We start from the raw sequence: 17,529 nt of genomic DNA on the forward strand, positions 1-17,529 counted from the left end.
TTTTAAATAGAGATGGGGTTTCTCCATGTTGGCCAGGCTGGTCTTGAACTCCTGACCTCAGGTGATCTGCCTACCTCGGCCTCCCAGAATGCTGGGATTACAGGCGTGAGCCACTGCACCTGGCCATATTTTGTTTTTTTTGTAGAGATAGAGTTTTGCCATGTTGCCTAGGCTGGTCTCAAACTCCTGGAATCAAGCAGTTTGCCCCACTCCCAATCAGCTTTCCCAAGTGCTGGGGTTGCAGGCGTGAGCCACCACTCCTGGCTGGCCTCACACATTCTGGATTGTGTGTTCAGGCACAACTCACCTCAAAGGGCCTTCTCTTCTCCCAGGCTTAGATGCACCCTGACCTGTTCCCATGTCCCTCATAGGAGCCTTTTCCCTAATTCTATGCACGCTTAAATGTGAGCTCCTCAGCCAACTGTAGTTCGGAGGCTGCTGGGGCTCCAGGACCCCCTAAACTGTCAGCAAAGTCCTGGTCCTGACACTTTCCTTCCCCAGAACTGAAAAGTCGATCTGTTTAACCCTCTCTTTTTGCAGAAGAGGCAACAGGTTCACAATGGGGCAGTGAAAAGTCAAAAGTGCAACCTAAGCTTTCTACAACTCTGCCTGCTCCTACAAAAGGTGAGACAACCCTTCTGTGTGTCCTTGTCCAGCTCAGGGCATGGGGTTCAGGGCTCAGAGCCCAGGCTGCTCCTGGCTCCTCCCTGACCCTTGGGGATCCTAAGGAACATGCTGGCCCAGCCCCCCCTTCCACATTGCCAGTTTGGGCTATTTCCCCCCCAGTGACTCACACTGGCTGCTGGGGAGAGTGGGCAGCTGTTCTGAGCCCCCAGAGCCCAGAACAGGCCCTGACTTGCCCCCCCAGGTTGTGCAGCCATATTTGGGGATTTAATCTGTTTTTCCTCCATGGGGAATCTCCTTCCCCTAATCCCTTCTTTTTTTTCCCTATCTTCAACCATTTTCCATATCTTCAGCCTCTCCCTCCCTGATGGCTTCTTCCCATCAGCAGACAAACAAGCTCTAGTTTTTCCTATCTTTGAAAAAAGAAAGCCCTCCCTCCACTCCACATCCTTCTCCAGCTCCCCTCTGCAGCCAGCATTCTTGAAGGAGTTGTATACACACGTTGTTTCCACTTCCTCACTCAGCCCCTGCAATCTGGCTTCCTCCCCCACCATTCCACAGGAACAGCCCGCCAAGGTCACCACTAACCTCCTTGTTGCTAAATCCAAGGGATGCTTACAAGTCTTTATCTGTCTTGACCCCTTAGCAGTGGCCAGCTTTGACACAAATAACTCCCTCCTCTTTGAGATACTTTTAGGTCCTCGTATTTCTGGACACTGTACACTTTTGATTTTCTTGCTATCTTATGGGTTGCTGCCACATGGCAAATTTCTTATCCTTTGCTCACTGCCTAATCATGGTTGTTCCCAGACCTGCTACAGTCTATCCCTGGGGAGTCTCATCAACTCCCATGCCCTCAGCGTCCAGCCCGTGCCAGAAACTCCTTTCTCTTTCTCAGTCCAGCCTTCTCCCCTGCCCCACACCTGCCTCCTGGACCTCTCCTGCTCAATGTGCCACTCTCAGGAAGCAGGCTGCACACCTGCCCTCCCTCCATGTCCCCCAGCTTAACCATCTCCCAGCTGTCTGAACCTGAAATCTGGATTTGGTTCTAGACTCTGTCCTCTCTCACCCTTTTCATCCTCAAGCAGCTACAAAATCCTGTCCTTTCAGGACATACCTAAAATCCCATTGTTTCTCTCCGTTTCGGCCACCAACACCTGCACCAAGGCCCTATCACCTTTCACCAGAGAGGCTGCAGCAGCCTCCTGATCTGTCTCCCTGCTGCCACTCTCAATCCCCTATGTGGTCTGTTCCTACAGGGCAGCTGGGTGTCTTTCCAAAATAGGAATATGTCTCCCTGCACCATCCATGTCTTTAGCACCAAGTTCACCCAACCCATGGCCCATACCAAACCCAGTGTTGGGGACGTTCCTCAGTCTTTGCCTGGGTAACAGCTTCTCATCCTTCAGTTCAAGTGTCCATTTATGAGAGCCATTTCCAACCTCCCAGCTGGGCGGGTGGCTCCGCCGTTGCTTCTTCTCACACCACCAAGGCCTCTCCTCTGTGGACCTTGCAAGCAGTCATTCACTAGCTAGTCTAATCTGCAGATTCCTGAGCCCTCCTGTTCTAGACCTTGGGGATGTCAGGAGGAGGATGTTCCTGCCTGCAGTGAGCCTGTAGTGTAACAGGGAGGACAGGCATTAGGTTCGGGTCAGGAATAGATATTGAAGGCAACCCAGAGGACATGCAGGCCCTAAGGGTGGGGGACCGATGGGTGGTCAGGGGAGCCATCTTTGAGGGTGATCTGTGGGGTCAGGCAGAAGGGACGATGTGCTTAAGGTGGGAGGAATGTTTTGTGATGATCTGAAAGGTGTCCATTGTGGCTGGACAAGGGATGTGAAGAAGCCATTGATGAGGTTTAAATAGGAAACTGACCAGGCTGCGTTTGTGGTCTTTATAAAATAATTCTGGATTGGAGGATCAAGTGAGGAAGGAAGGAGGGAGAGACCTGGCAGGGAGCTGCTGGAACGATCAGGTGAGTAGTAAGGGGGACCTGACCCAGGGCGGTGGCAGTGGATTTGGGCAGACTGAATCGTGGTTGTCAGGGAAAAGGGAGGGAATGAAAATGGTTCCAGTCCTTCTACCCTAAGGGTGGGTGGGGAGAGGGCAGTGGGAGCTGGACCACCCATATCCCCATGGTGACCAGGCCATTCTACCTGTGATCCCTCATCCATCCTTTTTCTTTTTCTTCTTTTTTAAAAATTCATGCAGTGACACAATCTCGGCTCACTGCAGCCGTGACTTCCTGGGCTTAAGCGATCCTTCTACTTCAGCCTCCTGAGTGGCTGGGACTACAGGTACTCACTACTATGCCTGGCTAATAGTTTTGTATTTGTAGAGACGCCATGTTGTCCAGGCTGGTCTTGAACTCCTATGCTCAAGTGACCCCCCTGCCTCAGCCTCCCAGAGTGCTGGGATTACAGCACCAGCCTCATCCTTTTTTTATCCTTTTCTATTTATTTATTTATTTTTGAGACCGAGTCTCACTCTGTTGCCCAGCCTGAAGTACAGTGGCATGATCTCGGCTCATGGCAACCTCGACCTCCTGAACTCTGGTGATCCTCTTGCCTCAGCCTCCCAAGTAGCTGGGACTACAGGCATGTGCCACCATGCTTGGCTAATTTTCTTTCTTTCTTTCTTTCTTTTTTTTTTTTTTGTAGAGACAGGGTTTTGCCACATTGCCCAGGCTGGTCTTGAACTCCTGGCCTCAAGAGATCTGCACACCTCAGCCTCCCAAAATGCTGGGATTACAGGCATGAACAGCTGTGCCCGGCCACCCCATCCTTTTTCTTAGGGGAGCATATGGAGGCCCCTAAGAGGTAGAAGGTGTTATTAAGGATTAGGACAAGGCAGAGGGGAGGAGAAGGCGAAGTTGGGTCAGAGTCCAGATGTGATGAGGCTTCAGGGAAAGTGGCATCTGGGGTTTCCTCAGAGCCTGGAAATTCTACAGTTTCTGGTTTCACTCTGAGACCCCCAAATCCTGAGATGCTCAAACCCTGAGGCCCAGTCCTTGTAAGTCCTGGGGGCCCTCTAGGAGATGGGAGTCTGTAGCTGGAAGTCCACAATCCCCTGACAAGTCCCAAGATGATGAGTAGGATTCTTGACCATCCCTATGTCAGTGTGCACTTTGGTTGAGGCAGTCCCCACACCTGTTACCTGCGTGATCCCATGTCATCCTCACATAATCCTTGGAGGCACGTAGCTTATTCAGCCCCATGGCACCTATGAGATTTCAAGGGGTTAAGAAACTTGCTCAAATTCACACGGCTAGGATGAGGCAGAGTGAGGATTTGAACCAAGGTTTGACTGACATCAGAGTCTGTGCTTTTAACTCCTGTGCTATATTAAGCCTGGCGACCCCCCTGGTTGATTGGCTCAGTAAGAGGAGGAGGATTTGTGGGGGATTTGCTTGTGGTTGGGGTGGCTGTCCCCCTCTCATATCAAGTGATGGGAAAGGGTAGCACTGACGTCAATTATTGCCATGGTGATACAGCAACCCTTTCCCTGCTGTCTCCATGGTAACCTGGGGGGTCCATCTGTACTTCGCCCCCTCCTTCTAAAAGGGGGTCCCATAGGGAGGGGCTGGCTAATAAGGTATCTGAGAAAGAAGTCAGGGAAGGCAGTGATTCGAGCATCCCCCTTTGCCCGGCCCCTCCCCATTCCTCAGGCCCAAAGAATAAGGCCGGGATCTGCATTGGGTCCTGCACTGGGGTCTGGGGACAGTTAGGGTGAGGGAGGCAGCTCTGTCTTTTCCACCTGGGGATTCCCCTGGAAATTCCCCTGCCCCCAAACCCCCACCAAGGTCTTAGGCTCCTGAACAGAACTGCTAGGAAGTTGGTAGAGAGAGAGGCAAGAGGGTTTCCTCAGCCCCCTTCAGGGCTGGACATCACCCAGCTCCCAGGGACAGTGTCTTTGGCTGTCTGGCTCTCTGCTGCCCCTTGAAGACAAAGGTAAGAGCAGCAGCCCTAGCAGTCTCTTGCTTATCAAGTGGTAGCTATGGCAGTGATTCCTGCGTGGTGGACACACAGGTCCTTACTGAAACTTTCCAGCAGGTGTCATTAACCCCATTTTACAGATTTGAAGATGGAGGCCCAGAAGGGCTAATTAGCTCAAGGTTGCACAGTTAGAAAAACGGCGGAGTCAGGACTTGAACTCAGCACTAGTTTCGGCCAATGGCTTTTCCTGGGAGAAGGAGTAAGAAGAAACAGAGAACAGGATGAAGAGAAGAGAAATAGGAGAGTGAAGTGACCCAGGTAGGAGCCTGTTGTACTCTGCCTGCCTGCAGAACAAAGTTCAAACTCCTTCACCTGGTATGCAAAGGTCTCCCTGATCCAGCTTCTCTTCTGTTAATTCATTCGTGGATCCCTTGCATTCTAAGCTCTGCAAGGGAAAATGATGTCAGATTCAGGCCTGGGTTCTCCGTACCAGGCATGGCCCAGGTAGGTGTTGATGAAAACTGATTGAACTGAGTTTCTTGAACTTGTCCTTCCTGCCTCCAGGCCTTTACCCACAATGCTCCCTCCCCAATGGGAATGCCCTTCCCCTTGCTTATGGACATTCTAGAGCTAACTAGCCCCATTGGCAAGGGCTGTGTCTGGAATCTTTGCATCCCTCACAAATCAAGCACATGGAAGGTTGGCAGTAACTGGTTTCTAAATATTTTTTTTTTTTTTTGAGACGGAGTTTTGCTCTTATTACCCAGGCTGGAGTGCAATGGCGCGATCTCGGCTCACCGCAACCTCCGCCTCCTGGGTTCAGGCAATTCTCCTGCCTCAGCCTCCTGAGTAGCTGGGATTACAGGCACGCGCCACCATGCCCAGCTAATCATTTGTAGTGTAGTTTTAGTAGAGACGGGGTTTCACCGTGTTGACCAGGATGGTCTCGATCTCTTGACCTCGTGATCCACCCGCCTCGGCCTCCCAAAGTGCTGGGATTACAGGCTTGAGCCACCGTGCCCGGCCTGGTTTCTAAATTTTTTAGAGACAGGATCTCCCTCTGTTGCTCAGGCTGGAATGCAGTAGTGTGACTTCAGCTCATTGCAGCCTTGAACTCCTGGGCTCAAGCAATCCTCCTGCCTCAGGCTCCCCAGTAACTAGGACTATAGGCACACACCACCATACCTGGTTTTTGTTTTGTTTTGTTTTTAAAGATGGGATCTTGCTGTTTTCCATGCTGGTCTTGAACTCCTGGGCTTAAGTGATCCTCCTGCCTCAGCCTCCCAAAGTGCTGGAATTACAGGCCTGAGCCTATTCTTTTTTTTTTTTTTTTTTTTTTTAAAAGGAAAAGAGGGTAGAGAAGAGAAAGGAAGTGGGAAAGACGGTGGGGGGCGGGTGGGCGGGCAGGGAAGGAAGACTGAAGGATTCAGCATTTTGCGGGGCTGGCAGAGTCCAAAGAGACCAGCTGATGCCCCCTTCCCCCTCCCCCTGCTGTTTTAAAAACCAGTGAGGAAATAGGCCCTTTTAGTAAGCCTCCTACATGGGGACTGCCTGGGAGAGCATTTTATGTAGAAACAGAAGGGTATCCCTTCTGGGTGACTGTGGAATTCTAAGGTGCTCTAGGGAGAGGTTGGACTTCTCTACCACATGAAGATTAGAGGAGGGTGTTGAATCAATTCTCCTTAGATGTCAGGGGACAGGAGACTGAACCTGACCTTTAGGTTATACTCCCCCCATAAAAGCAAAATTGTAAAGTAGAATATACGGGCTCATTAAAGCAAAATGGAAAGTAGAAAATAGTTGCTTAGCTTAAATACTAGCACTTCTGGGTAGGGTTCCTGTCATGGGCCCCTGGAGGGTGGATCTTAGGGCATGTGGTCTGAAGATGCTTCGGAGTGTGCGAGTGTCACCTGTCATCGGGGGACCTTGGGCAAGTCTCAAAAAGGCTCATTTCACTCATCTGTAAAACAGGAAGTTAAACCTCCGTTTTTCAAACGGCCTCTTCCCCAATCTTTTTGTGATCCCTTCGGTCGTAGGAGAAACCAAGGCTCAGAATGGACTGGGGCAGCTCCAAACCCCTCCAACAAGGAAGGCCCCAGGCGCCCAGGGTCGCAAAGAGCATGTTACAGAACCTTCTCGCTGGAGAGGATTAAAGCAGGCCTGGTCGGGCACCTGTGGTCCCAGCTACTGGGGAGGCAGAGGTAGAAGAATCGCTTGAACCTGGGAGGCAGAGAGCCGAGATCACGCCTCTGCACTCCATCTTGGGCGACACAGTGAGACTTCTTCATCTCAAAAAAAAAAAAAACGCCTGGTATGGGTGGCCATTGGCTGTATTCTATGTTACTTGTCGGCCCACCTCTCCTCCCCGCTCCTGTTCCCCGCCTCTGTGGGTTGCCGGCATCCCCCACAATGATGTGAATTCACCGGAGAAGGGGTTAGAGAGATGGACAAGGGCAGGGCCCCAGGGTAAAGGCTGCCCAGGGAGGGTCAGGACCAGCAAGAAGTGGGAGGAGGGAAGTGGTGCAGGCTGAAAGGTGGAAGGGCCGGCCTCTAGGGCTGGGTCCAAGTGAGGAGGCCGCAGAAGGGAAAGTGTTACTGGGCAGAGCAGCTGGTGGACCCGACGGATAGACATACACTGCCAGCCCGAAGTGGAAAGAACAGTTTATGCTGTGCTTTATTAAAATGTGCATCATTCTTTTATTTTAAAATGTGCATCATTGTCTCGTGCTCGGCGCGTGCGACCTCAGCGTGGTGGCCCGCGGCGGGCCTCGTTCCCGCCCGGCTCCCGTGGAGCCGCAATGCGCTCACGTGGCGCGAGCCCGGGGGCTCCCGCCCATGGCCAGGTAGACGTCGATGGGCACGTGCAGCAGCGTCAGGCAGTGGCAGCCGGGGCAACGTCGAAGCGGCCTGGGGAAAGCGGGGCATGACAGGGGGACGTTGAGGCCGTGGGGGCGCATCCAGGTAGTTCACCTGGGGTCCCCTGGGGACCGGGACGTGGATGTGCGGACCTTGCCGCTAGGGGCGCCAAGTGGGACAGAGGGCGGGGCCGCGGGGCGGGCCTCACCTGACCGGGTTGTGCTCCGTCGCTACCGCCTCCGGGCTGTCCTGGGACTCGGGGGCGGCGGCAAGGCCACTGGAGTCTCCGGCCTCAATGGGGAATCTCCGACCCTGCGGGGGCTCCTGGGCGCTCATGTCCAGGCCCCGGGGCGCTCTGCGCGGGGAGTGGCGGTCAGGCCTCTCCCGGGCCGCCGGGCGCCCCCGCCTCGCGCCCGCCCCCTGGGCCGTCGCTCACCTGCCGGAGGCCGAGGCCGGTCCCAGGCTGGAAGCAGCTGCCCGAGCCCTGGCCACTGGAGAACGCTCCGGTCCAAGCGGAGCCGGGCAGGTGTCTGTGGCGCGCCCGGGCGCTGGCATCGAGGAGGGCAGCATTGTGACCCAGGCCACGGCGCGCTGACCTCACAGAGCCCGTTCCTCCAGCTGGGGAATCCCCAACGGCGCCCCCGGCCGCCCCAGGCACTTAGCGCAGGTTGGAGCCAGGAACTGGAGGGCTTTGGCCGTGGCGCCTGGAGACGGGGTCGCGCCGACCCCAGCTAACCTAGTGCGGCGCAGGAGGCCAGGGCAACCCGCCGCAAGACGGCGTCCACGGCTGCGATACGGGTATCCCCGGCCCACACAGACGCCGCGGAACGCCCTCCTAGGGGGAGCTATGACCCAGTGCCTGGCGCGGGAGTGGGCGCGGCGGTGACTTAACCCGGGCTGGGTTTGGTGGTGGTAATGAGAGCAGATAGGGGCACTACCCATTTTGGCCAAGGGTCACACAGCATTTACATCACAATTGCACCAGAGTCTTAAAATGTCTGGCCCTCTCCCTCCCCACCACCCGCGGCTGTGTCCAGACAATGTTCTAACGCCGGGGGCGGCTGCGGATGAAGTGCTTGGGGAGAAAAGGAGCAGGCCAAGGGCGATGGTGGCGTAGAGCTGCCTCGCAGAGGCAGCATGAGCTGAGAGGGTGATAGGAAGGAGGCGCTAGACAGCATGGAGGACTTTCTGCTCTCCAATGGATACCAGCTGGGCAAGACCATTGGGGAAGGTACCTACTCAAAAGTCAAAGAAGCATTTTCCAAAAAACACCAAAGAAAAGTGGCAATTAAAATTATAGACAAGATGGGAGGGCCAGAAGGTGAGCCAGGGCCCCTTTGGCGGGAGGGCAGGCTGGCTGAGGCGGGTGGGTGCTTCCCCCAGTTAGATCATTCGATCATTCCCTGCTCCCACTGGTCTGGAACTAAGCAAGCCCCGTGGCAGCTCTGGAGTGGGTCAGTGGGGAACAGAGGGGTTCTAGGAGTCCAGGAACATTACATCCCCCAAAATATAAGATTAAAGTGGCATGAGGTGAAGGATCCTCAGAGGCAAAACCCGAGCCGGGCTTTCCCTTCTGGCAGGGGAACAGTCTCTGAGACAGAGACTGCCTGAGGCCACAGCCAGGACTAGCAGAGAACAGGAGCTGGTGCCAAGGCTGATGGAGATGGGGAAAAGACAGGGCTCATGGAAAAAATTGTGGTCAGGGGACAGTGGTGGGAGAAGCTGGCTCATCACCCTTTGGGCAAATCAGGCCTTGAGATTCTGTGGCTTTGTCTGAAAGTCCCCAAAGCACCTTGATATCCAGTCACAGACTGCTCACAACAGTCCACAGGTTGGTGGGGAGTGGTTCCTTTGAAAGACAGGTTAGCGACAAAAATAACAGAAGTGAACATTCTTTGTAATATCCAAGCAGCTAGACACATTTAAGACCATTAAGGGAGCCAAGAAATAAGACCCAGACAAGGTGGGCAGGACAGAAGTTGGAAAGCAGGAGACAGGTGTGAGGAGGTAGGCCTTTCTGACCCTCCAGCCCATCTCTACTCCCCTTACTTCCTCAGAGTTTATCCAGAGATTCCTGCCTCGGGAGCTCCAAATAGTCCGTACCCTGGACCACAAGAACATCGTCCAGGTGTATGAGATGCTGGAGTCTGCCGATGGGAAAATCTACCTGGTAATGGAACTGGCCGAGGGAGGGGATGTCTTTGACTGCGTGCTGAATGGGGGGCCACTGCCTGAGAGCCGGGCCAAGGCCCTCTTCTGTCAGATGGTTGAGGCCATCCGCTACTGCCATGGCTGTGGTGTGGCCCACCGGGACCTCAAATGCGAGAACGCCCTGTTGCAGGGCTTCAACCTGAAGCTGACTGACTTTGGCTTTGCCAAGGTGTTGCCCAAGTCGCACCGGGAGCTGAGCCAGACCTTCTGTGGCAGCACAGCCTATGCCGCCCCCGAGGTGCTTCAGGGCATTCCCCACGATAGCAAGAAAGGTGACGTCTGGAGCATGGGTGTGGTCCTATATGTCATGCTCTGTGCCAGCCTACCTTTTGACGACACAGACATCCCCAAGATGCTGTGGGAACAGCAGAAGGGGGTGTCCTTCCCCACTCATCTGAGCATCTCGGCCGAATGCCAGGACCTGCTCAAGAGGCTCCTGGAACCCGACATGATCCTCCGGCCTTCAATTGAAGAAGTTAGTTGGCATCCATGGCTAGCAAGCACTTGATAAAAGCAATGGCAAGTGCTCCCCAATAAAGTAGGGGGAGAAAGCAAACTCAAAAACCCGCTTCTAAAATGGTGATATATATTTTACGCTTTAAGTTTACTCATCCTAAAACTTACATACCTCCTCCCCAGCCTTACTACTCTTTCCATGTAGAGATCTTCATGGAACCCGAGGGCCTCATTCAGACTTCCTTTTTTCTTCCCCTGTGAGACACAGTCTTGCTCTGTCACCTAGGCTGGAATACAGTGGCACGATTTCAGCTTACTGCAACTCCTCCTCCCAGGTTCAAGCGATTCTCCTACCTCAGCCTCTCCAGTAGCTGGGCGCCTACCACCACGTCAGGCTATTTTTGTATTTTTAGTAGAGACGGGGTTTCACTATGTTGGCCGGGCTGGTCTCGAACTCCTGACCTTAAGTGATCCACCTGCCTTGGCCTCCCAAAGTGCCGGAATTACAGGCGTGAGCCACCGCACCTCGCCTGACAAGTGATTTTTCATACTAAAGTTAATTTAAAAAGACCCCAGAATCAAATACACACAGGGGGAGGAAAGGAGAAAAACGACCAAGAGCAACTGAAACCACCGTTGTTGCAACTTCCTTTCCAAATAAAAGCAGAGGCATTGGGAATGCAGAGATGGCCTCTCGACTCCTTGTCCTGGTGAGAGGCCTGCTGGGAGTCCTGCCCCTTTTTCATCCCAAGGCAAAGCTGAATCTGGGATGAGGACAAGGGACCTCATCTGGACCCAGGCTATCCCCCTACCCTGCCTCTGGCTCCAAGTGGGAAGCCAGTCCTGCCCTGGCCCAGTGCAGCTGCCAAGGGGACAAAAACAGACCCCCAGACACCTTCCAGCTTCGGCTGAATCACTTTAATGCTGTTAACGGCAAGTCTGTAAAAGGTTCAGGACAAAGTTCTTTTTTCTTTCTTTTTTAATTATAAAACTAACAGCTGTTAGAATCTTTTTTTCTTTTCTGTTGTTGTTGTTGTTGTTGTTTTCCCAGCTACAAAATACTCTGGGGAGATGCATTATAATTTAAAATATATAATATTGCACAAACAACCAAAAGGTTAATTAAACTAAAGGAATAATTACAAAGAGAAAAACCCATCCCATCAAAAACAAGACTCAGCATTCTCTCCATCCCACCCCTCACTGATGGTTTGAAGTGGAAGTGACCCCACTCTTGGTATCCCTGACCATGATCCATTTCACTCACTGGTGAGCACACCAGATTAGGTACAAGAATCACCAGAGCAGCATCGTGAAGCACCAGGCTCTCCAGAGATTCCTGCAGCCCCTCATTCCCCCAGAGGTGCGGCTTTACCAGAGTGGAGGGTGAGAGCGCAAAGGCTGGGTCTGTCTTCAGGAAGAAGAGCTTTTGCAGAAGCCTGATGAGAGTTTCAAGTTCAGCCCCAGGATAGCCCTTCCAGACGCAGAAGGGCCAAGGCAGAGAAGCTAGGCTTACCAGAGTTGTAAGTACTCGGCTCTGATCACCGCTCTGTACCACTGGTAGCTGTTTTGTGTCCTAAGCTACAGGGGAGTTGAGGTGGGTAGCTGGTTGGACAAGGTATCCTGCCAGGCAACACACAGAAGGGCCTGAAGTGGCCCCCTCCCTTCTTGGGGAGGGGAAGAAATGCAAGAGCGAACTCCTGCAGGTGGCACAGCTGGGCTAAGGACTTGGGTGCATCTGACATGAAGAAGCCCTGGGAAGGCATGGGGACAGACCAGCGTGGGCTGGAAGAAAGGAAGGAGGTGGGTCAGGGTTTGGTCTCTGGATTCTGGACCCCAAAGGAGTCTTTCCAGGAATGGAAAATGCCTGGGAGGGGGAGATTCCCAAGAGAGGCAAATTTCCCAGAGATAAGAGCCTCTTGCCCACTGGGATAGGAACCAAAATGTGTTCGCTGTCCCTGTTTAGCCAAGGACAGGTGGCATGGCCCTCCCTGCCTGCTTATGGGTGGACAGAGTGTGTGGTCTCGGCTTCCTCTGAGAGACTGGTGGTTTTGCTTCTGTCTACACAGGCAGAAGGGCTAGAACTATCCTTTAGGACTTCCCAGCAGGAGTGTCCAGGAACAGTGGGTATTCAGCAGAAAAACGCTGGCTCTTCTGGTGAAGGGGATAGGTTTCCTCTCTCTTGGGTCATCCTACTGTTGGCACAAGTCAGAGTTCCTGGCTGGGATTTATAGAGCCCCTTCCCAGGTGTGAGCAGAGGCCCAGAGGGCCAGCAGGGAGCCACCAGAATCTGTGCCCAGAGCTCTGGTTGGCAGAGGAGATTTGGGGGGACATTCTCAGTCAGAGTCTTCCAGGGCTGGGCTGAGACGAGAGAGGTGAGAGATGCCATGGGTGGGGAGTTGCTCCCTCCAGTTCCCCTCATTCCCAGTCCTCCCACTCTACATCTTCCAGCTGCAAATGGGAGGGGATGATGGAAATCACAAACACACAGTTATTCCTGAGTCAGGCCCAGACCTAACCTCCCCTTGCTGAGCAGAGCCGCCTCCCATCCCCCACCCAGGCCATACTCTGTCCCCACTGAGAGTGAACCCCTAGTCTTAAGGAATGTATCTGAGGGGTGGGCTTGCTCTGATTATTTCAGACCTAAAGGAAATGCTTCCACCAACCAACACCAGACACCACAAGGTGATGGCTGTCTACAGGAACCAAGTCAGTCCCAGTCCCTTAAGGAGAACTTGCCTCCTACTGAGCAGAGAATGCCATGGCTCTGAGACGCAGAGAACTCAGGAGGCCTGAGCAGATACTTGGCCTTGAACACAAAAGACCAGTGTGATCCAGGGCAAGTTACTTAACCTCTGGGTGAATGGGGGCCACTGTCTAAGTGGCACTGTGGTCAAAAGCAGAGGCGGCAGTGGACTACGGCTGCTTACAAGGTCTTCACTAGGGGCGCCAAGCCCCTAATTCCCAGCTCAAGTCTCCCCAAGCAAAGGAACCTGTTCTTGCTTTGTTCCTACTCTGGGCCTGCTGTCAGCTGAGCCCTGCTAAAGCAGGTTCTAAAGCGTTCAGGGGTACTGCATGTCAGGTTTCAAAGGGGGCTGCAAAGACACAAAAAGCCAGCAAGCCCCTGTGGCCTGACAGGCACTATGGACCTTCTCTGTTCTGGGTATAGTGAGGTAGTCAAAAGTCCAAAATACTCCTGAGTAGGTAAAATAATCCCCCAAGGCTTCAGTTTCGCTTCATGAAAAATGAGGCCCTTCACAAGTCTTTAATCTGTCCACCTCTTTCTAGCTTAGGTTCATGAGTTACATGATGGAAGGACTCACTTGGTTTTTGTGTGACAGTGGAAGTAATGCTGACATGAATCAGATGGCTGGGCTACAGCCATAGTTCTGTCACTTATTAGCTGGGAGAGCTTTGGACTGTTGCACTCTCAATCTAAATGAGCCACTTTTGATTCTGAGAGGTAGTAAAGAATAACAGTAATAAGGCCTTTTTGAGCTTAATAACTGTAATGGGTTTTGTGGCATTTATCACGAATGTCTCCTGAGTGCCACCATGTCTCAGGCACTAGCCATAAGGTGTCTACATGCATCACCTCATTACAGCTTATACGCCAGGTTTTATAATGATCAATTCCATGTTTTAGATGAGGAACCAGAGGCTCAGGTTAAGTAACATGCCCTTGATCACAATGGTCTTTTGTCTCCAAGGCCAAGTATATGCTCAGGCCTCATATCTGGGGACCACAAGTCAGAAGGTCTGGCAGGGTTTAACAACTATGTTCTCTTTTTTTTTTTTGAGATGGAATTTCGCTCTTGTTACCCAGGCTGGAGTGCAATGGCGCGATCTCGGCTCACCGCAACCTCCGCCTCCTGGGTTCAGGCAATTCTCCTGCCTCAGCCTCCTGAGCTGGGATTACAGGCACGTGCCACCATGCCCAGCTAATTTTTTGTAGTTTTAGTAGAGACGGGGTTTCACCATGTTGACCAGGATGGTCTCGATCTCTTGACCTTGTGATCCACCCGCCTCGGCCTCCCAAAGTGCTGGGATTACAGGCTTGAGCCACCGCGCCCAGCCTTCTCTTTTTTTTTTTTTTTTTCAAAGATAGAAATGAGGTTTCACTATATTGGCCAGGCTGGTGTTGAACTCCTGGCCTCAAGCGATCCTCCCACCTTAGCCTCCCAAAGTGCTGGGATTACAGGCGCGAGCCACCGTGCCCAGCATGTCATCTGTTTTCTTAAGCAGTTTCTCAGGCAATTTTGATACAGAGCTCAGGTCAAGAACCCTCCCCTCTTATTACCCTGGAACTGAGAGGAAGTGGAGCCTGCTGATGACCACTGTTGTGGGACTAAGCAGGAAGCTCCAGCTTCTTTCCCACAACATGCCACCTCAGACAGGAGCAAGGACCCTCCTGAACGGACAGCTGGGCTGGCTGGGGACGGTTCGCACACCCAGTACCACTAGGCCCACTTCCCTCTGACCCACCAGGCCCACTCACCTCCCCAGAGGCATCCACTTTGGAAAGTGCCATCTGCACTTCCTCTTCGGTCATGTCCAAGTCAAAGTCTTTCTCCCAGTCCTCACTGATGTCTGTGCTTGAGCCTGGAACCATAAGCCACAGTGTGAAAGGCAGGAGGAGGCAGGGAAGGGACACCTGAAGAGGTTGTAGCTGGGGAGATAGTACGCTTTAAAGGGTCTCACAAATACACAAGTCTTTACATTCTGTGTTGACTCTGGCCCAGTGATCCCACTTTTCTGTTTTGTTTCTTTAGATGGAGTCTCATTCTGTAGCCCAGGCTGGAGTACAGTGGTGTGATCTCAGCTCACTGCAACCTCTGCCTTCCAGGTTCAAGTGATTCTCCTGCCTCAACTTTCCAAGTAGCTGGGACTACAGGCGTGCGCCACCACGCCCGGCTTATTTTTGTATTTTTAGTAGAGATGGGGTTCTATCCTGTTGGCCTGGCTGGTCTTGAACTCCTGACCACAAGTGATTGGGCCGCCTCAGCCTCCCAAAGTGTTAGTATTACAGGTGTGAGCCACCGTGTTTGGCCCCCACTGTCAAGAATCTATTCTAGGCCGGGCATGGTGGCTCACGCCTGCAATCACAGCACTTTGGGAGGCCGAGGTGGGTGGATCATGAGGCCAGGAGTTCGAGACCAGCTTTGCCAACGTGGTGAAACCCCGTCTCAAAAAAATAATAATAATAATAAAGAAAGAAAGAAAAAAAAAAAAGAAAGAATCTATTCTAAGGAAAAATCCTGGATTCAGTCAGAAATTTAGCCGAGAGTGTTCACTGCAGTGCTGTCATAGTGATGGAAACCTAGGAACAATCTGAAAGTCCACTGACAGAGAATTAGACAAGTAAATAGTGAGTTACATGATAGAACACTGTAGGCTGTCAGAGGTTAGGGTGGAGAAGAACTTCATATCCATACCAAACAGCCTTAATCTATTACCTCAGAAAAAGTAGGTCATTAAAGAGTGGAGAAGCACTGTGGCCCAGAGGCTCCAAGAGAGTCACAGAAATCTTCCAGAGGAAACAAACAGTGAATTGGCCAGGCACAGGGGCTCACACCTGTAATCCTAACACTTTGGGAGGACAAGGTGGGAGGAGCGCTTAAGGTCAGGAGTTCAGATCAGCCTAGGCAACATAGTGTGACCTTGTCTCTAGAAAAAAATTTAAAAATTAGCCAGGCATGGTGGTGCACACCTGAGGAGTCCCAGCTACTCAGGAGGCTGAGGTGTGATGATCGCTTGAGACCAGGAGTTCAAGGTTGCAGTGAGCTATGATCATGCCACTGCACTCCAGTCTGATGACAGAGCAAAACCCTGTCTCTAAAGAAAACAAAACAAAAACTTCCCCTCAAACCCCAAAACAGTGAACCTCTTCCTCCTCACTCCATCCTACCCATACTAATCTTACTCCTCCAGAAACATACCAGGCACATTCCCAACTTAGGGCTTTTGCATGGGCTGTTCTCAGTACCAGAAACTCATCTCCTCAGATATCCACAAGACCAACTTTTCACCTCCTTCACACCACTGCTCAAATCTCACCTTCTAGATGTGGCCTACATTGGCCATCCTAGTTTAAAGGGCAACCCATCATCACCCTCACCCTGCTCTAGTTGTTTTTTTTGTTTTCTTTTTTTTTTTTTTGAGATAGAATCTCACTCTGTCACCCAGGCAGGAGTGCAGGGGCACAATCTCAGCTCACTGCAACCCCCACCTCCTGGGTTCAAATGATTCTCTTGCCTCAGCCTCCTGAGTAGCTGGGATTACAGGCACATGCCAACATGCCTGGCTAATTTTTGTATTTTTAGTAGAGACAGGGTTTTACCATGTTGGCCAGGCTGGCCTTGAACTCCTGACCTTAGTTGATCTGCCCACCTCAGCTTCCCAAGTGCTGAGATTACAGGTGTGAGCCACTGTGCCTGGCTCTGGATTGTTCTTTTTTCCATTGCAGTGACCACTTTCTAACATATTATATAATCAGACTTAATATGTTTATTGTCTATTAATATGTTAGAATATGAGCCCTGCGAGGGCAGGGATCTTTTGTTTTTTCTCTTACGTATTTCAAGTTCTTAGTTGGCACCAAATAGTCACAGACCCTTTCTGTAAACCAGGGGTTGGCAAATGATGGCCCATGGATCAAATCCAGCCATGTCACATCATTTGCTTACATATTCCCTGCTCCTGCTTTCAGGCTACAAGAGCAGAGATGAGTAATTTCGACTGCATGGCCCAAAAAGCTTAAAATCTTTACGGTCTGGTCCTATACAGAAAAAGTTTACCACCCCCTGCTCCAGATGATTCTGATGCCTGCTGTTTGTACTGTTTGATAGCCACTGCTCTAAACATTCATATTTGGCTATGACTACTTATAGTCAATATTTAAAATGTATATATAAGTTATTACTGAGGCAAACTACACAAGTCGTCCAATAAAGCACGTACAGTCTGATTTCCAGTTTTAAAATGTGCCCACAGATGCATGCACACATGCAGAAGAGATGAACTAGATACCCAAATACGCTAGCAAAGTTATCGCTAGGTGACGAGGTCATGGGGTGATTTTTCTTGGTTATTTTTTTCCCAAAATGAACACATATTACTTTGTAATCTTTTTTTAAAGCACTTTTAAAAAGAGTGGGTCCCTGATCCTCCAATGGCATGACCAGTAAAAATCTCCATTTCTTCTTGTCCAACCTACTCCTCATCAGATGCCTCGGCGCCGAGACCTACCCCTCAGCCCCACTCCTACATTGCTTATACAGTATCCTGCATTATCCTCTCTTCTAGCCAGAGCATGGTCTCTGGAGCCAGGCGGGCCTGGGTTGAATACCTACTCCTTTACTGTGTAGTCTTGGCAAATTATTGTGGCTTCAGTCTATTTATAAAATATGGATAAATGTACCCTCTTTGCAAAGAACCACTGGAGAAG

At 51.7% G+C, this 17,529-nt stretch overlaps 3 protein-coding genes across 6 annotated transcripts in view; 1 reads left to right on the forward strand and 2 right to left on the reverse strand.

Moving 5' to 3' along the window:
* Positions 1-7,208: 7,208 nt before the first annotated feature.
* FAM229A (family with sequence similarity 229 member A) lies at positions 7,209-8,879 on the reverse strand. 2 transcript variants are annotated; one of them, XM_017527938.2, is made up of 3 exons: positions 7,852-8,879; positions 7,624-7,770; positions 7,209-7,466 (listed from the first exon to the last, which is right to left on the reverse strand). In XM_017527938.2, exons 1-3 carry the CDS (start codon positions 7,983-7,985, stop codon positions 7,364-7,366), a joined length of 384 nt encoding a protein of 127 aa, XP_017383427.1. In that variant the 5' UTR covers positions 7,986-8,879; the 3' UTR covers positions 7,209-7,363. The 2 variants fall into 2 exon arrangements, with proteins under 2 accessions (XP_017383427.1, XP_037594190.1); XM_037738262.1 differs by having other exon boundaries at positions 7,209-7,469.
* Positions 8,592-10,203, forward strand: TSSK3 (testis specific serine kinase 3). The gene is made up of 2 exons (XM_017527937.2): positions 8,592-8,736; positions 9,473-10,203. Exons 1-2 carry the CDS (start codon positions 8,592-8,594, stop codon positions 10,132-10,134), a joined length of 807 nt encoding a protein of 268 aa, XP_017383426.1. The 3' UTR covers positions 10,135-10,203.
* Positions 10,204-10,981: 778 nt separating this feature from the next.
* The window catches only part of BSDC1 (BSD domain containing 1), a 31,744-nt gene continuing 25,196 nt past the window's right edge, over positions 10,982-17,529 (reverse strand). For all 3 annotated transcript variants that reach the window (XM_037738261.1, XM_037738260.1, XM_037738259.1), the window contains 2 exons: positions 14,581-14,684; positions 10,982-12,533 (listed from right to left, as the gene is read on the reverse strand). In XM_037738261.1, the coding sequence (XP_037594189.1) occupies positions 12,501-12,533; positions 14,581-14,684 (137 nt within the window). In that variant the 3' untranslated portion in view covers positions 10,982-12,500. The remainder of the gene's footprint in view (positions 12,534-14,580; positions 14,685-17,529) is intronic.

The sequence above is a fragment of the Cebus imitator genome, unplaced genomic scaffold, assembly GCF_001604975.1.
Source record: "Cebus imitator isolate Cc_AM_T3 unplaced genomic scaffold, Cebus_imitator-1.0 Scaffold51, whole genome shotgun sequence".
NCBI classification, from domain to species: Eukaryota; Metazoa; Chordata; class Mammalia; order Primates; family Cebidae; genus Cebus; species Cebus imitator.

Excerpts from the sequence above, each read along its gene's own strand:
- TSSK3 (XM_017527937.2), top strand. The coding sequence starts at position 8,592 with ATGGAGGACTTTCTGCTCTCCAATGGATACCAGCTGGGCAAGACCATT. Across the intron at positions 8,737-9,472 it reads CAAGATGGGAGGGCCAGAAG|AGTTTATCCAGAGATTCCTG; the intron begins GTGAGCCAGGGC and ends TTACTTCCTCAG.
- FAM229A (XM_037738262.1), bottom strand. The coding sequence starts at position 7,985 with ATGCTGCCCTCCTCGATGCCAGCGCCCGGGCGCGCCACAGACACCTGC. Across the intron at positions 7,771-7,851 it reads CCGGCCTCGGCCTCCGGCAG|AGCGCCCCGGGGCCTGGACA; the intron begins GTGAGCGACGGC and ends CTCCCCGCGCAG. Across the intron at positions 7,470-7,623 it reads ACGGAGCACAACCCGGTCAG|CAGGCCGCTTCGACGTTGCC; the intron begins GTGAGGCCCGCC and ends CCCCGCTTTCCC.